This window comes from Pantherophis guttatus, chromosome 2 (assembly GCF_059756535.1).
Source record: "Pantherophis guttatus breed Tessera chromosome 2, ASM5975653v1, whole genome shotgun sequence".
Lineage (NCBI taxonomy): Eukaryota > Metazoa > Chordata > Lepidosauria > Squamata > Colubridae > Pantherophis > Pantherophis guttatus.
The window spans coordinates 139,051,173-139,072,025 of NC_142064.1; the positions used below are offsets into that span (position 1 = coordinate 139,051,173).

Sequence of the window (20,853 nt, forward strand, 5' to 3'; positions counted from 1 at the left end):
CGCCAACAAGCAAAATTAATTGGGAGGGAGCCAGATTTGCTTAACAATCATGCAATTCACTTAACAACCAGGGTGATCCACTTAACAACCATAACAAAAAAGAGGTAAAATCAGGCATGACTCAATAACTTCCTTGCTCAGCCATGGAAGTACCGATACCGATTGTGATTGTAAATTGAGGGTTACATTTAGCAAGCGCAGCTGAGACCGGTAAATTGGCTGTTAAGCAAAGTCATCACTAGGGGAAACCATGACCCTGTTTATGATCTTACTTTAGCTTTCCTTTCCTTTAGATCAGAAATGTGAGGACTGGTTGCAAAGTTACTTTTTCATCACATAATTGCGAAGAGTTGTTGCATGAGACAGTCACTAAACGAAAACTACCCCTATAGAGCAATGTTTCAAGATGTATTTGCAATGAGTATGGAATAGTAATGAGCGTGCATCCAACTTCTGGATAAAAATGAGCAAGTGAACAGGAAAGTTAACAGGCCTAGCTTAGGGGATTCAGCAGGGAGTACAAAGGAAAATGCCTTTTTCTCTAAGACCAGAGTTTGCATTTGGCTAATAGGAGTTAGAAAAAGAAAAAAAACCTTTCAACTGATAATTTGTTCCCTATGACTATCATTAGGTGTTATATCTTATGATTCTTGACGAATGTATCTTTTCTTTTATGTACACTGAGAGCTTATGCACCAAGACAAATTCCTTGTGTGTCCAATCACACTTGGCCAAGAAAGAATTCTATTCTATTCTATTCTATTCTATTCTATTCTATTCTATTCTATTCTATTCTATTCTATTCTATTCTATTCTATTCTATTCTATTCTATTATTATTTTCTATTCTATTCTAATGCTGTAAGAAAAAAATGAAGGTAAACAGAAAGGGGGTCTCTGGTTATGGTCTGCAGTCAGCCAAAATTCCACAAAACAGCCTATGAGCTTTTCTGCAAAACAGTCTTTGTCTCTCTGCACATAAACAGCTGTAAATTCTTGTTAAGACTTGAATGTTTTTTTTTCTATTTTAGCTGATGTCCTGCCTGGACAACAATTAACTCAGTCCTAATTGTTGGATTTCCTTTCCTTTCCTTTCCTTTCCTTTCCTTTCCTTTCCTTTCCTTTCCTTTCCTTTCCTTTCCTTTCCTTTCCTTTCCTCTCCTCTCCTCTCCTCTCCTCCCCTCCCCTCCCCTCCCCTCCCCTCCCCTCCCCTTTCTTTTCTTTTCTTTTCTTTTCTTTTCTTTTCTTTTCTTTTCTTTTCTTTTCTTTTCTTTTCCTTTCTTTTTTATTATTTTCCCTTCTGGGGCATCTCCTGTGAGTGAAAACAGTAAGAGAGAGGGGGAGACCATAATTTTATAGTTCAAAACAAGCCACTTGTCAAATTTTACTGAGCTGAAAGAAGTAAAGGAAAAAAAATAGTCCACCTTTCTTTCTTTCTTTCTTTCTTTCTTTCTTTCTTTCTTTCTTTCTTTCTTTCTTTCTTTCTTTCTTTCTTTCTTTCTTTCTTTCCTTCCTTCCTTCCTTCCTTCCTTCCTTCCTTCCTTCCTTCCTTCCTTCCTTCCTTTCTTTTAAAAAGGCATTTCATCACTCTCTACTGAACTCGGAGTAAAAAAAAACCTTCTATGCCAGACCGCTTCAAAGCCTAAAACAAAATGGTGTCCAGAGTGAAATTGAGGCGTCTCCCAAAATATACAACAACCACTCGGAACAGTTGTGTAAGACAAGAGCACTTGTGTAATATTGAATAGGAGGTGGCCTCCCATATTAAGGGCAGACTGAGGATGACATCATCCGTTCTTACCCTGGACCACCATAGGTGGTGTGTCCTTGAGATGTTGGGAAAGCAGGAAGTGCAAATCAGTTCAAAGACAGGGCTTATTCTGAACTAGTCCAAAGGTCTTACAGAGAAATGTTCTTTTTCTTCTGCAGCGGCCTAGATTCAAAATATGCATAATCTGAGTTTGGTTTGTTTTCAACCTGTGTCTCCATGAACCACCACCTCGAAGTAACAGTAACAGAATTGGAAAGGACTTTGGAGGCCATCTAGTCCAACCCCCTGCTCACACAGGAAACCGATACTAGGGTTTCTGATCGACAAGCTCAGTGTCTTAGCCCCTGAGCCACCTAGGGAGTCGCCTCATATCTATCTGTTACATATCTACTTCACAGTAGATATGTAACAGAAACAAGCCACTGAATTTTAGGTCTGAAAAGGACAGAGCAAGGGCTTCCCCACCTCCCCGACTCCTCCAATACTTTCATACATATTTAGCTGCACATCAAGGATTTAGGAAAATGTTCATATTGTACCCCAATATTTTAAAAACCATTTCATATTTCAAGATCACTGTCTATAGAGAGTCTCCTTCAAACACAATAGCTTAGCATTGACCCAATTCCAAACACTAACTACATGCAGTAAGTACAATCCTGTAAATTTTTTATTCCAGTTTGTGTTAACAATCCTTGACTGCATTGCTTTAGGATCCCGATGTAAAATTGTGAGGGTTCTTTTCAATCAATATCAACATGAACTTAACCATAAAATATATTGGTCCTGAGATTTCTAGGCTTCCCCTTGTCCTAAATTCTCCCAGGCTGAATGTGAAGCCATACACTACTTTCTGTAAAGATTTTCAGTCATCCAGGTCATGGTTGTCCCAAAGGTGCTTTTTCAGGAGGCAACTGGACTTCCTTGTTTTTTCTTTGAAGACGTTTCGCTTCTCATATATAAATCCTTCCATTCCCACTATCCTGTCAAAGCTGAAGAAGCTTCTTGGATGAGAAGTGAAACGTCTTCAAAGAAAAAACAAGGAAGTCCAGTTGCATCCTGAAAAAGCACCTTTGGGACATACACTACCTTCCTACAAGGCAAGATAACTGTCTGTTTCTTCCACCAATATTTGCAATTGGAGATTGGTTATCATCGATAGCATGTATACCTTAGTTTTCATTGAACTAACAGGAACTGGCTATTTGGGTCCTGCAAAATTCTCTCCTTCCTAAGATTTCCAGATGTCTTTGTTCTCATTATCACCAATCCAACCTAACGATGTTTCAGAAGAAAGTCCTTCTCAATTTAATAGTAAAATAATCCAGAGATATAGATGCACGATGATGATATTGGCCTAGATGAAAATTGAATAGATAAGCTTTGGGGCTGTTTTCCTTTCTTGACTACCTTGGACCATTCAATTACTTTTGGCAAAGATTTCAGAAGTTCTAGCAATCAAATCCTATTTCATATGTAGTTTGGCGATATAAAATATATTCCTGATATATTCCTTGCCACTGAATATGCTATTCACTCAGATTTATTAGAAGGATTAAAATAAAACACGTTTTCTGAATAGTTTTTATCCCAGAGCTATAATTGCACTCAACAATGAACTAAAGGGCCACCATCAATGAGTTGTTGGACAGTATTATTTGGTCTGTTGTGTGAATGTTTGGGTGGTTTAGGGGTGGGGAATTGTGGTGGGTGAGAGTGTGTTTGGGGATTGTTATGTGTGTTGGACCTAGTCTTTGGGTGTTAAGTGAATTTTGTTGTATGGGTATACTGTGTATACACGTACAATGACAATAAAGTAGTAGTAGTAGTAGTAGTTATTATTATTATTATTATTATTATTATTATTATTATTATTATTAATGTTACCTTCTCTCCCTCTGTTCCATCCCTCTTAATATTTTACAATGAGAATAAAGACTAATAGTATTCACTGATTTTTATCGGGCAGATGCTTATAAGAAGAATTATATTTACAACATGGTAAACCAGTTACGTAGCAGTAATTGAATTCATTTTACTTCTAAGTGGGCATATACAGGGTTGCATTTAACATATCAGTTATACAGCAGACCTGCCCATTGATTTGTTTTTTTCCCCAATCTTTCCATAACAGTTTATTAGACCCATGTCCGGACAGCAAGCAACCCCCCCCCCACCCGAATGACCACTAGAGATGGTAATAGAGATCTAGAGGTTGTTGAGATTTTAATAATTTCTTGTCATCACATAATCATGTGGATTTGTATATCCCAAATATGGTAGGCCTGGGTTAGCTAGTAGTTAGTATCATTCCGTAAGAAATATTTAAATATTTAACATCGAAGTTCATAAGCCAAATATCCTATTTAGCAGATTCCCAGAGATATTTTTTTATCATAAAACTATTTTCAAGAACCAAAGCCACATGGACCTGGCTAAATGGTTTATGAATGAGCTTCCTCTTGAAAACAATTCTTCCATTAAATCTATTTTTGAAATATCACTTTGTTTCCTGTAGCCGTGTATACATTTCTTTTTAATATTTCTCTGTCACAAATGAATCCATTCTGGTGGAATGTATTAGACCCCTGACAATACCCAGTATATGTCTCGGTTATAACTTCCTGCTTTGAAGACCTATTTAATAAGAAAGACCTGACTATCCTGGTATGGACCTTTCTAATTCATCATAAAATAGTTGCAGAATACATATTCAACAACTTCTAATGACCTGCAAAATGGGAGTTAGAACACATCCGGTTTCAATCCAAAAATAGCAGAAAAACCTTAAAAATCATATGAACTAGGCAAACACTATAAACTGCACCCATACACATATGTACATGCACACACACACACATTTACAGCCTTATCTTATTGTGCAATTGAAACATAATAGCCTGCTAAGCAGCTCCTTCCTTTTATAGTTAAATCCATTTCCTTTCTGTTGTGAGAACAATATAATACACTAGACGTATCAGATCGCAATTGCAAAAGTCCAAATGACCCCTAGATGGCAGCATAGAGATACAGAAAACTCTTAGCACTCTGCTTCCATCTACTGGTCATTTCTATTCTTGCATCTGAAAAAGAGTACATAGTCCCAAACCACGACAAGGAGGGGAATGTATTTATCTGTTAACAATTATTTATAAGTTGCCTCCACTAATAACATAAGAAAGGTCACACCATCATAAAAACAATAAGACAAAGTACTCCCCCTCCAGCAAATAGACAATTTATAAAATGTGATATTATCAAACATCATAGAATCATACCCTATCCTGGATATGAAAATACAACATAAAAAACAGACATCATTTTCTAACTTACTTGGCATCTTACGTATTAAATAAGAACCCTCATAATGGCCTTATTTATATGGAAATGAAAATATATACCTGAGGATGATATGGCTGCTCCATTGTTTGGTAATTCAAAGTGAGGATTGGAGAACTAGTGGGATCAATTGCTGTCAAAATGTCCAAACTCGTCTCATTAACTGAAGGTGATATCTGATGGAAATACCTTGGCTCAATCTTTTTTTGGAGATCAAGTATCTTAGCCTGTCTTAGAAGATGTCCTTTAGGGCTGCCCTTACTTCACTTAACCAAGGCTTTTCCAGAAACACTCCAGTAGTGGCTGTTGTGCTGCGTCCTCTGACTTCCATTGCAGCATGACATGGCATACCTCTAGATGCTAGGACACGTGGAAATTTTCTGACACTGTTTCTGGTCACTTCAAAGGATGAAAGCTTTCGGCCTTGGGGATTTAACCTCCCAAGCTGTGACAGCTTGCACGTTGCCCTAGGCTTAGCTATGGAAGACGTCTTAATTTGTGGCATTGCTTAAAATGGCCCTGAGCAGGATTTAGAGTATTTAACTCCGAAGTTAATTTTAGCCTCCAATCTTTGTGGGCTCATTCCTTGCTGTGACCAGCAATACAAAGTTGTTCTGGCTTGGAGAAGAGAAGTCATTGGGTGAAGAGGAATAAAATGGCCTATGTTCTACTAGCCATTAAATATAATTTCTCCTTTGCCCATGCAAATCAATGCTAAGAAACAATCCCAACTGCTTGAATTGTTACAGGTAGGTCAATGCTAGCTAAAATGCCTATTCCTAAGTAGTTAGAGCAATCACTCCTAAAGACAAATCACAAATTCCACTAAATTCTGCATTTGTAGCCATGCTGTTGTTTTATCCATGCCCCTATATATAAATGAACCTGTATAAGCAGTTAGATTTGTTCTACCAGTTTTTATTTTTAGAAAGGATATATTGTTTTTTTTAAATAGGATTTACTTCCAATTTCCAGGATTTTCTCCACTGGACATTGGACTCAGGAATCTATTCTAAGGTAACTAGAGGAGCTTATTATTATTTATTTATTTATTAATTAATTATTATTATTATTATTATTTTATTAATCAAATTTCTATACCGCCCTACTCCCGAAGGACTCAGGGCGGTGAACAGCCAAGATAAAATACAGATAATACAAATATTTTAAAAAATCCCTTAAAATTATTAAATATTTTGGCTGAAACACAGATTAAAACACCCAATTTATAAAATCACACAAATTAAAAATTTAAAAGAGGAGAGTTAGGCCAGGCCAGCCTGCTGAAATAAAAAAGTTTTGAGAGCACGACGAAACGTGCGCAGGTCCAGGATCCTCCGTATCTCTGGGGGGAGCTTGTTCCAGATGGTAGGTGCCCCCACAGAGAAGGTTCTCCCCCTGGGGGCCGCCAGTCAACACTGTTTGGCCGATGGCACCCTGAGAAGCCCCTCTCTATGGGAGCGTACTGGTCGGTGAGAGGCTATTGTATCAGAAGGCGGTCTTGTAAATACCCCGGTCCGATGCCATGGAGCGCTCTAAAGGTGGTAACCAAAACCTTGAAGCGCACCCGGAAGACCACCGGGAGCCAGTGCAGCTCGCGCAGGAGGGGGGTCACATGGGAGCGCCACGTCACTCCCATAACCACCCGCGTGGCCGCATTCTGCACCAGCTGGAGCCTCTGGGTGCTCCTCAAGGGGAGCCCCATGTAGAGAGCATTGCAGTAGTCCAGGCGGGAAGTAACGAGAGCATGAGTGACCGTATTTAACGAGTCCCGATCCAGAAAGGACGCAACTGGCGAATCAGGTGGACCTGATAAAAAGTCCCCCTGGCCACGGCCGTCAGGATTTCAGGATTCAGCTTCAGGATTTCAGTCTTGCAAAAAAACAAACAAACATATATCTTGCTGATCTTTGGAATGTGAAGATAACAATGACAATGGGGAAGATTGTCCCCAAGCTGCCTTTTTTCTCCTGTAGATCTCAGCCAGTTCAGTTATTGAGTTGCTACAGAAGATAATAGAATAACAGAGTTAGAAAGGGCCTTGGAGGACTTCTAGTCCAACTCTCTGCTCAAGCAGGAAACCCCATAACATTCTGGACAAATGGCCGTCCAATCTTTTCTTAAAAACCCCCAATGTTAAGAATACCCACAAGTTCTGGAGGCAACCCATTCCACTGGTTGATAGTTCTGTCAGGAAATTTCTTCTTAGTTCTAGGTTGCTTCTCTTCTTTTTTTTTTTAATTGCAAAAGTTTTACAATTACATTTTCACCCCTTTCCCCCCCCCTCTACCCACCCCAAACTTCCCATCCTCCCTAACCCTCCCTAACCCTCCCCTCCCCCCGGACTTCCACACAATATAGTTATATCAGGTAAAAAAAAACAAACCCTTAATATAGAACTTATATAAAACTTGAACCCCTCCCTCCTCCTTATAATTTTTCCATCTTAATTACACTGAGATATATCTATCTTAAAATATCATTTTCAAATAAAAGCTATTTGATACTTCCTAGTTTGATATTTGTTCTGAACATAATCTATCCACTTTTTCCATTCCCATTCATAAGTCTCTTGTGAACAGTCTTTTAAAAATGCTGAAATCTTCGCCATCTCTGCAAAACTGGCCATCTTCAAAGTCCATTCCTCAATCGTGGGCAAAGCTTCATTCTTCCAATATTTACCTATCAATAGTCTCGCAGCTGTTATCATATACAATATCAACTTTGTTTCACCCAAAGTAAAACCCTTAACTATTCCCAGTAAAAACAATTGTGGAGAAAATTGAATTTTTTTCTTCAAAACATTCTGCATGACCCACCAAATTTTTATCCAAAAAGCCTTAACTTTCCTACAAGTCCACCAAACATGATAATATGTAGCATCTAAACAATCACATCTCCAACATTTTGGCTGAACATTAGGGTACATACACAACAATTTTTGGGGATCTAAATGCCATCTATAAAACATTTTATAGAAATTTTCCCTCAAATTCTGCGACTGTGTAAATTTAACATTCTGAACCCAGATTTTTTCCCATGTTTCCAACATCACTGGTTCCTCAAAATTTTAGGTTGCTTCTCTTCTTGATTAATTTCCATCTATTGCTTCTTGTCCTGCCCTCAGGTGCTTTGGAGAATAGGTTGAGCCCCTCTTCTTTGTGGCAGCCCTAAGATATTGGAACACTGCTATCATATCACCCCATCGTCATATCACAGATGAAACGTGCGAGGCCTTGAATGATAGAGTGGGAAAAAAACAAAGAATGGACCTGACTGATTGTGGCTATGTATCCATGTTCAGAAGTGTGTGATAGACATAACAGTGGCAAAGTGCTCTCATCACTCCACTCAGTCTTATTGCTCTTACAGAATCATATCCATCACTTCTGTTCAGGGTAGCTTACTTCCTCTTCTGGAAATGTGGAAATGAAGCTCCTCCTGCAGGCTGCTATGATATGCTTGGAGACAAAATAAATCACTTGCATTTGCTCTGAATTTGTCTCTACTTGGAGATTTCCACTAGAGCAGACCAGGGTACTGTTTTGAAATATTATCTGAGATTTTTTAAGTTTGGGAAAACTGAGATTGCGAATAAAGCCCTCTGCAGTTTCAGCTTCATCAGCTGTGCATTTGATCCATGTTACCCTGACATATTGGTATAGTAAAGCTGGGCATGTGTAACTAGATTCGAGGTGGTCAACGCTTCTTGATGGCTGGTGTCCATTCTCCTAAATAGGTTTGTAGTATGCCTCTTCCTGAAGAAGCCTTCTCTCAGTATAGCTCCTTAGACAACTATTTGCCAATCTTCAGTCTCTTTTTTTTCCAGGGGAAGTTTTTAAGAAAGTGGCTGGATTCCAGCTGCAGAGGATCACAGAGGGAATAGATTTTCTAGGTCAGCTGAAGTCAGGATTCAGGTGTGGGCATGGGATGGAAACAACATTCTGTGAAGACTGTTTGATGATTTTTGATAGGGCCTGGATGGATGATTACTCTTAGCCCTATTAGAAATCTCATTGAAATTTGAAATCAGTGACCAGGTATCCCACTGAACACCTGCAAAGATTTGGGCTTTGAGGCAGTGGTGAGATCCTGCTGTTTTAACAACCGGCTTGGTGATCGCATGCTTCACGTGTGCGTGCGTGCTCTGTGCGTGCATGCGTGCACAGTTTTATGAGAACTTACCTTCTGCGTTACTGCTGGGGAGTAACAGCTGAGGCACGGCAATCTGCTCTGCTGCGCAAATCAGCTGAGAAGATATAGGTCAGTAAAGTGCAGGGGCGGGGGGCAGAGGTGGGTTTCAGCAGGTTCTGACCAGTTCTGGAGAACCGGTAGCAGAAATTTTGAGTAGTTCGGAGAACCGGTAGTAAAAATTCTGACTGGCCCCGCCCCATCTATTCTCTGCCTCCCGAGTCCCAGCTGATTGGGAGGAAATGGGGATTTTGCAGTAACGTTCCCCTGCCACGCCCACCAAGCCACACCCACCAAGCCACACCCACAGAACCTGTAGTAAAAAAATTTGAAACCCACCACTGGTGGGGGGATGGGCCCATCTGATCGTCGGAGCTACCGGTTCGCCCGAACTGGTAGAATCCCACCCCTGCTTTGAGGTACTATATTGCCACTAAGTGGGTGGTTCCAGGTAGGGTGTGTGAAGGAAGAAATGTTACACACATGGTTCCTTCAGTGTAGGATTGATGAGTTTTGCTTTTGTCTCTCTATACTATGTAACATCTATGTGATGCTCCTGATGAAATTTATCTGTGAGTATCAATTAATTAACGATATCCAACTGTACTTTGCTACTTTGGGCTGGATTGGAATGCTAGAAAAGTCCTGGCTTGCTGCCTCAAGTCTGTAAAGGCCTGGATGGGTTGAAACAAGCTCAGATTAAATCCTTGGAAGACAAAATTGCTGTTTGTTGCCGATCTGCTTAATCTGACTCGAATCTAATTCCAACTTTGGCTTTGAATAGGATCACCCTCCCACTGCAGGAGCAGGTCCACAATTTGGGGTCCTGCTGGATTTGAGGGGTCCTGATAGAGCAATAAGTAGAAGACCTGGCTAGTTTGCCCAACTGGTTAATGTGCAAAGGGTGAGGGACCAATTTTCATTTTCATTTCATTTTATTAGATTTATATACCGCCCTACTCCCGAAGGACTCAGGGCGGTGAACAGCCAAAGATAAAACACACAAATTACAAAATTTAAAAGACAATATAAAAACCCATTAAATAGTTTGGACCAAAACAAATTAAAACACCCCTAATGGTTTAAAACAAATTTACAATTTACAATTTAAAAGGGAAGTTAGGCCAGGCCAGCCTGCTGAAATAAAAAGGTCTTGAGGGCACGGCGGAAGGTGCGTAAATCCGGGATCCTCCGTATCTCCGGGGAGAGCTCATTCCAGATGGCAGGTGCCCCCACAGAGAAGGCTCTCTCCCTGGGGGCTGCCAGTCGACACTGTTTGGCCGACGGCACTGTGAGGAGCCCCTCTCTGTGTGAGCGTACTGGCCGGTGAGAGGCTACTGGTGGCAGAAGGCGGTCCCATAAGTACCCAGGTCCTAAGCCATGGAGCGCTCTAAAGGTGGTAACCAAAACCTTGAAGTGCACCCGGAAGACCACCGGGAGCCAGTGCAGCTCGCGCAGGAGAGGTGTTACATGGGAACGCCACGTCGCTCCCATAACCACCCGCGCGGCCACACTCTGAACCAGTTGGAGCCTCCGGGTGCTCCTCAAGGGGAGCCCCCTGTAGAGAGCATTACAGTAGTCCATGCGGGAAGTGACGAGGGCATGAGTGACCGTGCATAAGGAGCGTAAGGACCAAGATTATCAGTCCTTACCGACCAAGGTTATCTCCCTGATATAATTGATCTTAACAACTGCAGGTGACTTGCTTAGCAATGATGGGGGATATGAAGTTGCAAGCCCATCACAATCATGTGATGCTAAGTCACAATGGAATTGCTGGTTCCCACTGTGGTTATTAAGTGAGGATTATCTGCACTCTGGAGAGATCAGGGGGAAAAAATCTTTGGAGCTGGCTTTATATTTTTCCATCTGCCTTGTTGGAAGGCTAGTTTAATAAAATGCTTTCGAGGAACCCATGTGTTTCCACGTGAGACAGCTTGCCATCACCTTCTTTTATTGCAAGTATTGTAGGAAAATGAAGAGTAAAGTGATTTCACTTTTTTATCCAAAGTTTCCGAGATGTCTAGTTATAATTTCAATATGTCCTTCTTAGTCCCAGATAGGCCTCCCACCATTTACACACAATATACCCAAATACTGTACAACAGCACTTGAATCCCAACACAGCCTTTTCCCAGCCTTTGTAGTTTCTGTGGCAATTTTGCAAATCTGTGATATCAGGTTAATTATACTGCCTTCGCTTTTTGCCTATCCTATGGAAGGAAGAGAGGCAGACAAAGATAGAAAGAATGAATTGGTACTTGGTTATAACAATCAAGTAGGTGGGAAAAAAAGGGGTGGGGGAAACCCTTGTAACTTGTTAAGTCTGCAGGCCTATAAATCTTAAGAGAGTCACTGTAAAGCTGCTGTGGGTTCAAAGAGAACTTGACGTTTCTTTTGCCTTCACATTTTCCTTCAGTTACATAATCTGTGACCGGAGCAAAACGTTTCCTCAACCAATATTATATACCCATGTTAGGAAAGTAACACATTGTTAACATGTTGTCTACATGTTGTCCTTTCTTTCTGAGCTAGTCTCTCTGTGGAGGAACTCTAGAGGAAGAGTAGGGTCTACCATCCATGTGCTGTTAGTACCTTAATTTTCTTTTCCAAAGGAGTGGCTTTGGAGCAACGTATGGCTTCTGAGGGCTACCTCAGAGAGCCGTGCTTCATAATCTCTTTCTTATAGGCTCAAAGATCCTGAGAGGTTTAGTTGCTCCTGAAATCTTTGTAGACCAAAGGTTAGACATGGCAATTTCTTCCTTTCCCTCTCTCTGAGTGCGCATATACAGTTCCTCAATATAACTGTAATATCTATGAACCGCTAACATTTATCTTTAGACCAGGCAAATCAATCTGGTCAAGGAGGACTCCTGATTGAGGGTTATAGTCATGCCTTAATCTAGGATATGGTGTTCACTTCTTCACTTCACATTTCCTGCTCATTCCTTAACGGTCCCTCCGCTCTCCTGGACTGAGGCAGGCAGAATTTTGTGTCCATTGTGAGTCCGTTGAATTGCTTCGGGTTTCTTGAATGTTTGTGTGCATGTCGTATGTCTGTGTGCCTGTTTGTGTACATATTTCTGAAGTCCTTGTGGTCTCTGGCCTTACTCGGTCCTCCTTCTTGAAGTATGGCTGGGGCTGTTTTATTAGAAATCCCATAATCTAATGATATTGTTATTAATGTGTAAGAGGGCATTTCATATGTTCCAACGTGCTTGATGACTATTACACTGTTCTTGCTAATTATACTCAGGGTCTAGAAGCTCATGTTAACATTTATGTGTGGAAAACTGCAAAGAAAGACAAATAAATAAAATGACTATCATTAAGTGTTGTACCTTATGATTCTTGACGAATGTAACTTTTCTTTTACGTACTCCAAGAGTGTAAGCACCAAGACAAATTCCTTGTGTGTCCAATCACACTTGGTCAATAAAGAATTCTATTCTATTCTATTCTATTCTATTCTATTCTATTCTATCCTATTCTATTCTATTCTATTCTATTCTATTCTATTCTATTCTATTCTATTCTATTCTATTCTATTTCATTTGCATGCAAAATTGCCGTGTGACGTTCTTCTAGTTCTGATTTATTCTTTGCTCACAGCTCCCTCTTCTGGTTCCTTCCATATCAGTAATCCCCCTTCATAAATATGCAAACTTTTCTGTACGTTTTCCTACTGTGACATAGAATAGCATTTCTTAATTGTGGAATGGTGGGGCTGTGATCCAATTGAGCATCAGATTAGGATTCAATGCCATACTGTGAGACTAAACAAGCATGTGTAATAAGATTAGTGGTTACCGATTGCAAGGTTAATAATAATATTGTGCAGAAATCTGTACGCATGCATACATACATATATATCCGTCACATTATGTTCTTACAGCTCAAGCAATTTTATTCACTGATAAGAAAGAAAAACAAAGAGAGAGTAAGCCAAAGAAATTAAAAGCATGAGATAAGAAAATGAAACAGAAACTTAACTAAAACTAGTGTGTTACTATTATTTTGAGCCTTCAACTTAGTTTTAGCTCTTGGCGACTGCCTGGAATAACTCCTGCCGTTTTCTTGGCAAGGTTTTGCTCTTGCCTGCTTCCTAGGCCTAAAAGAGAAGGACTGGGCCAAGGTCACTCAGGTGACTTTGTGTCTAAGGTGGGGCTTGGAATCCATGACTCCCCAGTTTCTAGCCCAGTGCCTTTAATCACAAGACCAAGCTGGCTCTGAAAAAAAATGAATTTATACCATAGTTTTTGTCCTTGAAAACATGCATACATATACCATATATATATATATCCTTTTACACCAGTCTACATGCATTCAACGCCCATTCGCTCTTGAGTTTATATCTTCTTGTTTTACCACGCACCTTTCTTAAGTAATCATTCTTACAGCATTCATCTTGCTTTTAATTATTTATAAAATGTTTATGTCAGCATTTTGTCGGTATTTCCTGATTCCCTTACACACATTTTTTTTTTCTTACCTACACAATCCCCTTTTTTCATACTTCCCGTTAGCAAATTACCATTCACTTTTATGGCTCTTTGTAGGATACTTTTTACTCTATGCCAAACAGCTTCTGCATCCTTCCCTCCCCCCCTTTTATAGCTGTTTCCCATTCATTCTGTTGGAAAACTATCTTCTAATGCTTTTTCATACATCTTCTTATCCTGCATTGTTGTTCTTTCTTGTTTTCTTCATTTCTTTCTTTTTCTTCCCCAAATGCAAGTCTTGGCACTATTTGGAAAAAAAAAAAAATCCTGCCCCATTCAGAACTATCATAGTCATCCTGATATCCTTCACTAAATCTTTCGATCTTTCATCATTAAAAATGAATTGAATCATGGTCATAGATGTATATTTGGCACTTTATCATGTGTATAATTTAAACCATGAATTTGAACTAAACCGATCTTTTTCTACTATGCAGTGTTTTTTTTTTAAGCAAATACTCACCAGTCCTCATTCTTATTTATTCTGGAGTCACCAAATAGCCCAGTAATTTTCTCTGTACCATCTCATCTCATCTCATCTCATCTCATCTCATCTCATGTCATTTATTTATTTTATTTATTTATTAATCATATTTCTATGCCGCCCACTCTCCGAGGACTCTGGGCGGCTTACACCAAAGACAGTATACTAAATAGCTTATTGCCCCCTAACAATCTGGGTCCTCATTTTACCCACCTCGGAAGGATGGAAGGCTGAGTCAACCTTGAGCCGGTGAGATTTGACCCGCTGATCTGCTGAACTAGCAGTCAGCTGAAGTAGCTGAAGTACTGCACTCTAACCACTGCGCCACCTCGGCTCATTCCTACCTATCTATTCACGTCACCTAATAAAATAATTATTTCCCCTGTATGCATTCATTGAGAACATTACAGGTAGTCCTCGACTTACAACAGTTCGTTTAGTGACCGTTTGAAGTTACAATGGCATTGAAAAAAGTGACTTGTGACCGGTTTTTACATTTATGACCGTTGCAGCATCCCCATGGTCATGTGATTTACATTTGGATGCTTGACAACTGGTTCATATCTATGACGGTCGCAGTGTCCCAGGATTATGTGGTCCCCTTTTGTGACCCTCTGACGAAGCAAAGTCAATGGGGAAGCCAGATTCACTTAACAACGGTGTTACTGATTTAACAACTTCAATGATTCACTTCACAAAAGTGGCAAAAAAAAGCTCATAAAATGTCGTAAAAAGTCATCAAAAAGTTGTTAAAAAACACACTTAACAAATTTCTCATTTAGCAACATAAATTTTGAGCTTAATTGTGGTCATAAGTCAAGGACTACCTATATTCAATTCCCCCCCCCCAATTCCTCTCAATTTCTTTTACTATGGCCATTCACTGGAGCTAACAGGCAACCACAAGCAGCCTACAGATCCTATTTCCCTATTCATCCATAAAAGTCACATGGTCCAAAGTCAAATTTGCCAACACACATTTTATACCTTCACTTATTTGAGGTGTGTGTGTGTGTGTGAATAAATAAATAAAATATTTTCACATGTTTATAAACTCCATGCCACAAGACCAGATCCTTCAGATCTATTGTATTACATCTTGCCCTTTCTTTTTTGTTCCTTTTCTTTTCATTTCAAAGGCATGCGGCATATGTATCTATTATTCTTTTACTCATTTCCTATGGTAATTTATATGTGCTAATTTATAATTTACTCATCTTACATTCCAGATCACAGTCCTCCATGTGTCATAGCCATTGCCTGATGGACCCATGGATACTGATTTCCATTGCCAATTATGGCTTTGATCAGTTAAAACTGTCACATAGTTTATATATCACTATGTATACAGTGTATATAAAGGTAAAGGTTCCTCTTGTTTATATGTGCTAGTCGTTCCCGACTCTAGGGGGTGGTGTTCATCTCTGTTTGAAAGCTGAAGAGCCAGTGCTGTCCGAAGACATCTCCGTGGTCATGTGGCCGGCATGACTAAATGCCAAAGGCACATGGAATGCTCTTATCTTCCCACCAAAGGTGGTCCCTATTTTTCTACTTGCATTTTTACATGCTTTCAAACTACTAGATTGGCACAAGTAATGAGAGCTCACTCTGTTACGCGGCACTAGGGATTCGAACCACTGAACTGCCAACCTTTCGATCAACAAGCTCACGTCTTAGCCACTGAGCCACCGCGTCACTATACAGTGTATACACACACACACAAATGCACATATGTATGCGTGTGCACGCACACACAAACACACACACACACACACACACACATCAGAGGTTGTATTCAGCCAGTTTAGCCCCGGCTCTATGCTGTCCTACTTAGGCACATTTTTGAGGCTGGGCGCATGCATGGACGGCAGGCACACAGACAAACCAGATGTGCTTCGGGGTGGGGGGTGGGGAACCAGTAGTAACAAAATTTGAAGCCCACCACTGACACACATACGATAAGGACAACATTAGTTGAGGGATATTTGCTACAAGCACAACCAAAACCTTCCAAGCATGTTACGACTATTATATTAGGATCTCTAATCTAAAGGCTATCTTGCAAACCAACATGCTGTTGTAAAAGAGCATAAAAAAGCATATAAAGAGCATCTAAGAAGGATGCCTATATACACCAAGGGTACATGTTGAAAAACCAGAAGATTTTCTTCTTGTACATGAGATCTCATCATGTTTCCAACCTTTTTCCAAGGTGTTTTAGGATTTCTTTTGAAGGTATTTCTGAGCTTCTTTTAATCAGTAAGGGTGCTGCCACTTTTGTTTCACGTTGTTGTTAGTCTCTCCGTCACTCTGTCTGAAAGGGGTTTCTTCATGGTTCATCACCTCCTGGGATTTAACTGAAACTTACTGTATGAAGGCAAGAAAGACTGTTAAAGTTGATAAACCACCATTATGATGGCAAAGTAGTTGTTAGGATTGATTTTTGTATTGCAGGTGAAGAACCATACATTTGTGAAATGCCATAAGAATGGAGAAATATCTTTGGATAGGATAGGATAGGATAGGATAGGATAGGATAGGATAGGATAGGATAGGATAGGATAGAATAGAATAGAATAGAATAGAATAGAATAGAATAGAATAGAATAGAATAGAATAGAATAGAATAGAATAGAATTCTTTACTGGCCAAGTATGATTGGACACACAAGGAATTTGTCTTGGTGCATATGCTCTCGGAGTACATAAAAGAAAAGATAGATTCGTCAAGAATCATAAGGTACGACAGTTAATGATAGTCATAGAGTACAAATAAGCAATCAAATCATATTAGTCAATATAAATTGTAAGGATACAAGCAACAAAGTTACAGTCATACAGTCATAAGTGGGAGGAGATGGGCGATAGGAACGATGAGAAGATTAATAGTAATGCAGCCTTAGTGAATAGTTTGACAGTGTTGAGGGAATTATTTGTTTAGCAGAGTGATGGCGTTCAGGAAGAAACTGTCCTTGTGTCTAGATGTTCTGGTATGCAGTGCTCTATAGCGTCGTTTTGAGGGTAGGAGTTGAAACAGTTTATGTCCAGGATGTGAGGGGTCTGTAAATATTTTCACAGCCCTCTTTTTGACTCATGCAGTATACAGGTCCTCAATGGAAGGCAGGTTGGTAGCAATTGTTTTTTCTGCAGTTCTAATTATCCTCTGAAGTCTGTGTCTGTCTTGTTGGGTTGCAGAACCAAACCAGACAGTTATAGAGGTGTAGATGGATAGCGAGATAGGTGGCATATAAATTAAATAAATAAACAAACCCACAGTGCTAGTGTTACACCAAACAGGTTTTGAATAGCTTAAAAAAAACCATTGATATTAAATAATGTCCAAAGATACAAAGGCACTCAAAAATTGTCTGTCTGTCTGTCTGTCTGTCTGTCTGTCTCTCTCTCTCTCTCTCTCTAGATATCCAGTGCACTTCCTGTCTCTCCAAACACACCACAAGGTGGAGTTGATTGATTATAAATCTCTTAGAGTCAGCCACATCTTGGAAAATGCACGAGGGCTGCAGTTGCTTCCGAAGCATGTGATTCACATAAAAACCACCAGCACAATAAGTGTAGGAGGATGACAGACTGTTGCACAATTCCCCTATGAATTTGATATGTCTTTTTTCCTCCATCGTTCGCTTATTTATACAATGCGGAATGAAGTACGTCTTGCTTTCCTCCAATGAGTCTGTCCTTCTGGCAACTACCAGCTGTCCTTCCCTCATGCTACACAATGCACAAGATCCCATGTGATCAAGCACCCCTGCTAGATTTCAGCCATTGTTGTGATCTCCATGGGGAATACTGCCATGTGGAAAGGTATTTCACCAGCCACTCCAAGAAGAAAGTTGTTGGACTTTTAAGGCCACGTGACATGTGATGCAGTAGCCTCCATATTTTTTATTTTTATATTCATTTTATTGCTGCTGATGTTCATGGTGTTTCTAAGGAGGCCTTTGAATGACTGGAGCAAAGTCACAGGTAGTAGGAGAAATAGCATTGTTCTTTGCAGGAAGTACATATTAGCTTTCTAGTTGAATTGCCCCTGAATCTGTTGTGAGCTGTGTATAAGGGATCACACCTTATACTATATCCCTGTGGACTTTCCAGCAGCCTTCAGGAAAAGTGATTATGATGAGGAAAACACTATGTGAGGAAGGGACATATCTCTGCTTTGTTGAACTCAAGCCTCTTGAACCTGAAAACTCTGAAAAGTAATGCAGACCAAAACAAATGTCCCAGTAAACCAGGTTCATATGTCAGATTCAGCTGTGGATTTCCTCTAGTGGGCATGGTGCCATTTTCAACATCTGTCTCCATTCCCTGCCCTTTACCTGAGATTATTGCCTTATTGTGCCATTTAACCCTTAAAAATGGATACTACTTTGTATCCCTGGTGTACGGGCCCATCTGGATTAATGTGATTCAAGATGGATGGTGCTTTTTCTGGATTAAACTTTTTTTTTATGTGTAATCAATTTTGCAAAGCTACCCGTCTCAACAAGTGACTCTTTGATAAATGACAACAGTAAAATCTTCATGAAATGATGGTATCTCTGTGTATGTGTGCACTTGTCCACTAACTTAGATATATAGCTAACTGAATTGCTCCAATGCTACCATAGGGCCTCCCCCCACTGCTCTGTTGAACTGCTGTTGCTGTTCTGGCATGAGATTTTCTGCCCCCATTGCCAACCATGTCCTGCACCCTGTACAGGTAGATTAAAACATGCAAAGAATTACATAAGGCAGGGGGGGTAGGCAGATGATTAAAAATATGCGAAGAATTACATACTTTCTGCAGTCTATTTTTCTGCTATATAAGATAGATAGATTTATGGATGGATGGAGGGAGGGAGGGAGGGAGGGAGGGACAGGCAGGCAAGCAAAGCTAGGCTGCAAGCATAAAGAATGTGACAACAATATCTTTCTACTGCCACCAAATTTGATACTAAATACTTCTTATTACATAACTTACTCTCTCTGTGTTGCAGTCAAAACTTGTACTCCGCTTGCCTCGACTTTACATCTGCGGTTGCATCACAAAACAGCCTCAGTGTATGCTCTGATTTTGTAGCTGTAATTTCTCAAACCTGGTGCCATTCAGATGTTTTAAATTATATTGCCTATCATCCTATTGTGGTGGTTGGAGCTGATGGCTGTAGTCATTCCCAAATGTCTAGAAAGCATCACATTGTTAAATCCCAGGGTTGACAACTGAGTTGGGCACAAACAAAAGATTCACATGGCAATTTATTTAATGAAATCAACTTTCCTGCAGATTTCACTGAAAGCCTCTTGGTTAATGCTCTTCCTCGGCAACCTCCTCATCCTCTGAGGTATCCGGATCCTCCAAAGAATCTTCTCCAGACTGATGATTCCAAATCACAGTCAGGTTCATATTCTGCCGAGCTGGGGTTCCATTGTAATGAACGCCACTGGCAAAGAGGCATTGCCGCAAGTTCCAGCAAATGATGTAATAGACAGAAAAGAGCCACAGGACCAGTCCAGCCAGGAAACTGGCAATCAGCAGTCGCGTAGCTGGGCCAATATACTGCTGCAGAGTGAAGTGGTGTAAAGGAAACGGGAGCCACTTCTGAAAGAAAGTCTTCAAGCTCCAACCCTTCTCCTTCAGAAAAGCCTTCCTGGGCTTCTGAATGGGGCCCTGACGGCTTCTACGGATGGGTGTCCTGTTTTCAATCACTAAAAGTGATTTTGGGGCCACTCCTGTTTGATTTTCCTCCGTATTCCATTTTGGTTCCAAACTCCTGTTCTTGTTGAGGCTCTTCTTTAACTCCCTGGAGACATCAGGGCGCCCAATTTGTCTGAGAGCTCGAGCCAGGCGGTCCCAGTCAATGAAGCCCTTTTGCATCTCCAGCCAGTGGCCTAGTCTTTCTTTGCATTGGTCCATGTTGGAGATGTCTTGCCATTGGCTGGAAGGAACGAGTTCTTTCTCCTCCGCCAGTTCTGCATCTTTCTGGGTGATGGCAAGTAGAAGACAGAGCTCATGGCATTCTTCTGTGTTCAGGAGCTCCGAGATGCTACCCAAAATGGTGGTTGCTGGACCACTTATTGCCATTTTAATGTAGGAAGTGTACGTGGCCAGTAAGAGGAGGAAGACTCCCATTAGTGCCAACATGGTGGGAGAGATGGGATTAATAACCTTGGATTAAGATCAGCTCTGATATTCTACATTTAGTACTCTGGCTGGCTGGTTGCAGGACTAGTCATGTTGTCTGGCTCCCTTTGTCATCCTTGGACACTCCTCTTCCAGCTGGGGGCCCCTATGAGGTCAGTGAAACCTCATAAGCTGAGCTTACAGCTCCTGCCCAGAGGAAATGCTGAGGTTTTTTTTGCTAAGTGGACATTTCATGGTTTTAAGGAACAAAAAAGGATGGTGTGCATCTAAATGCATCACATCAGAAGCAACAGTACGTTTTGCTAAGTACACATAACAAGGCTGACACACATACTGATTATAATGAATATCTGGAAACTATTCTCAAATAGCATCTGCAAAAAGCATTATGTATCAGTTATAAACTTTGGCATATTGCCTGGTTCT

The 20,853-nt window shown here is 40.4% G+C and overlaps 1 protein-coding gene across 1 annotated transcript; it reads right to left on the reverse strand.

The window, feature by feature from the left end:
• Positions 1 to 19,524: 19,524 nt before the first annotated feature.
• Positions 19,525 to 20,548, reverse strand: LOC132710869 (uncharacterized). Its single transcript, XM_060688253.2, has one exon. The coding sequence runs from the start codon at positions 20,425 to 20,427 to the stop codon at positions 19,591 to 19,593; it is 837 nt and encodes a 278-aa protein (XP_060544236.2). The 5' UTR covers positions 20,428 to 20,548; the 3' UTR covers positions 19,525 to 19,590.
• Positions 20,549 to 20,853: the final 305 nt, after the last annotated feature.

Coding starts and splice junctions, on each gene's coding strand:
- LOC132710869 (XM_060688253.2), bottom strand. CDS start 20,427: ATGTTGGCACTAATGGGAGTCTTCCTCCTCTTACTGGCCACGTACACT.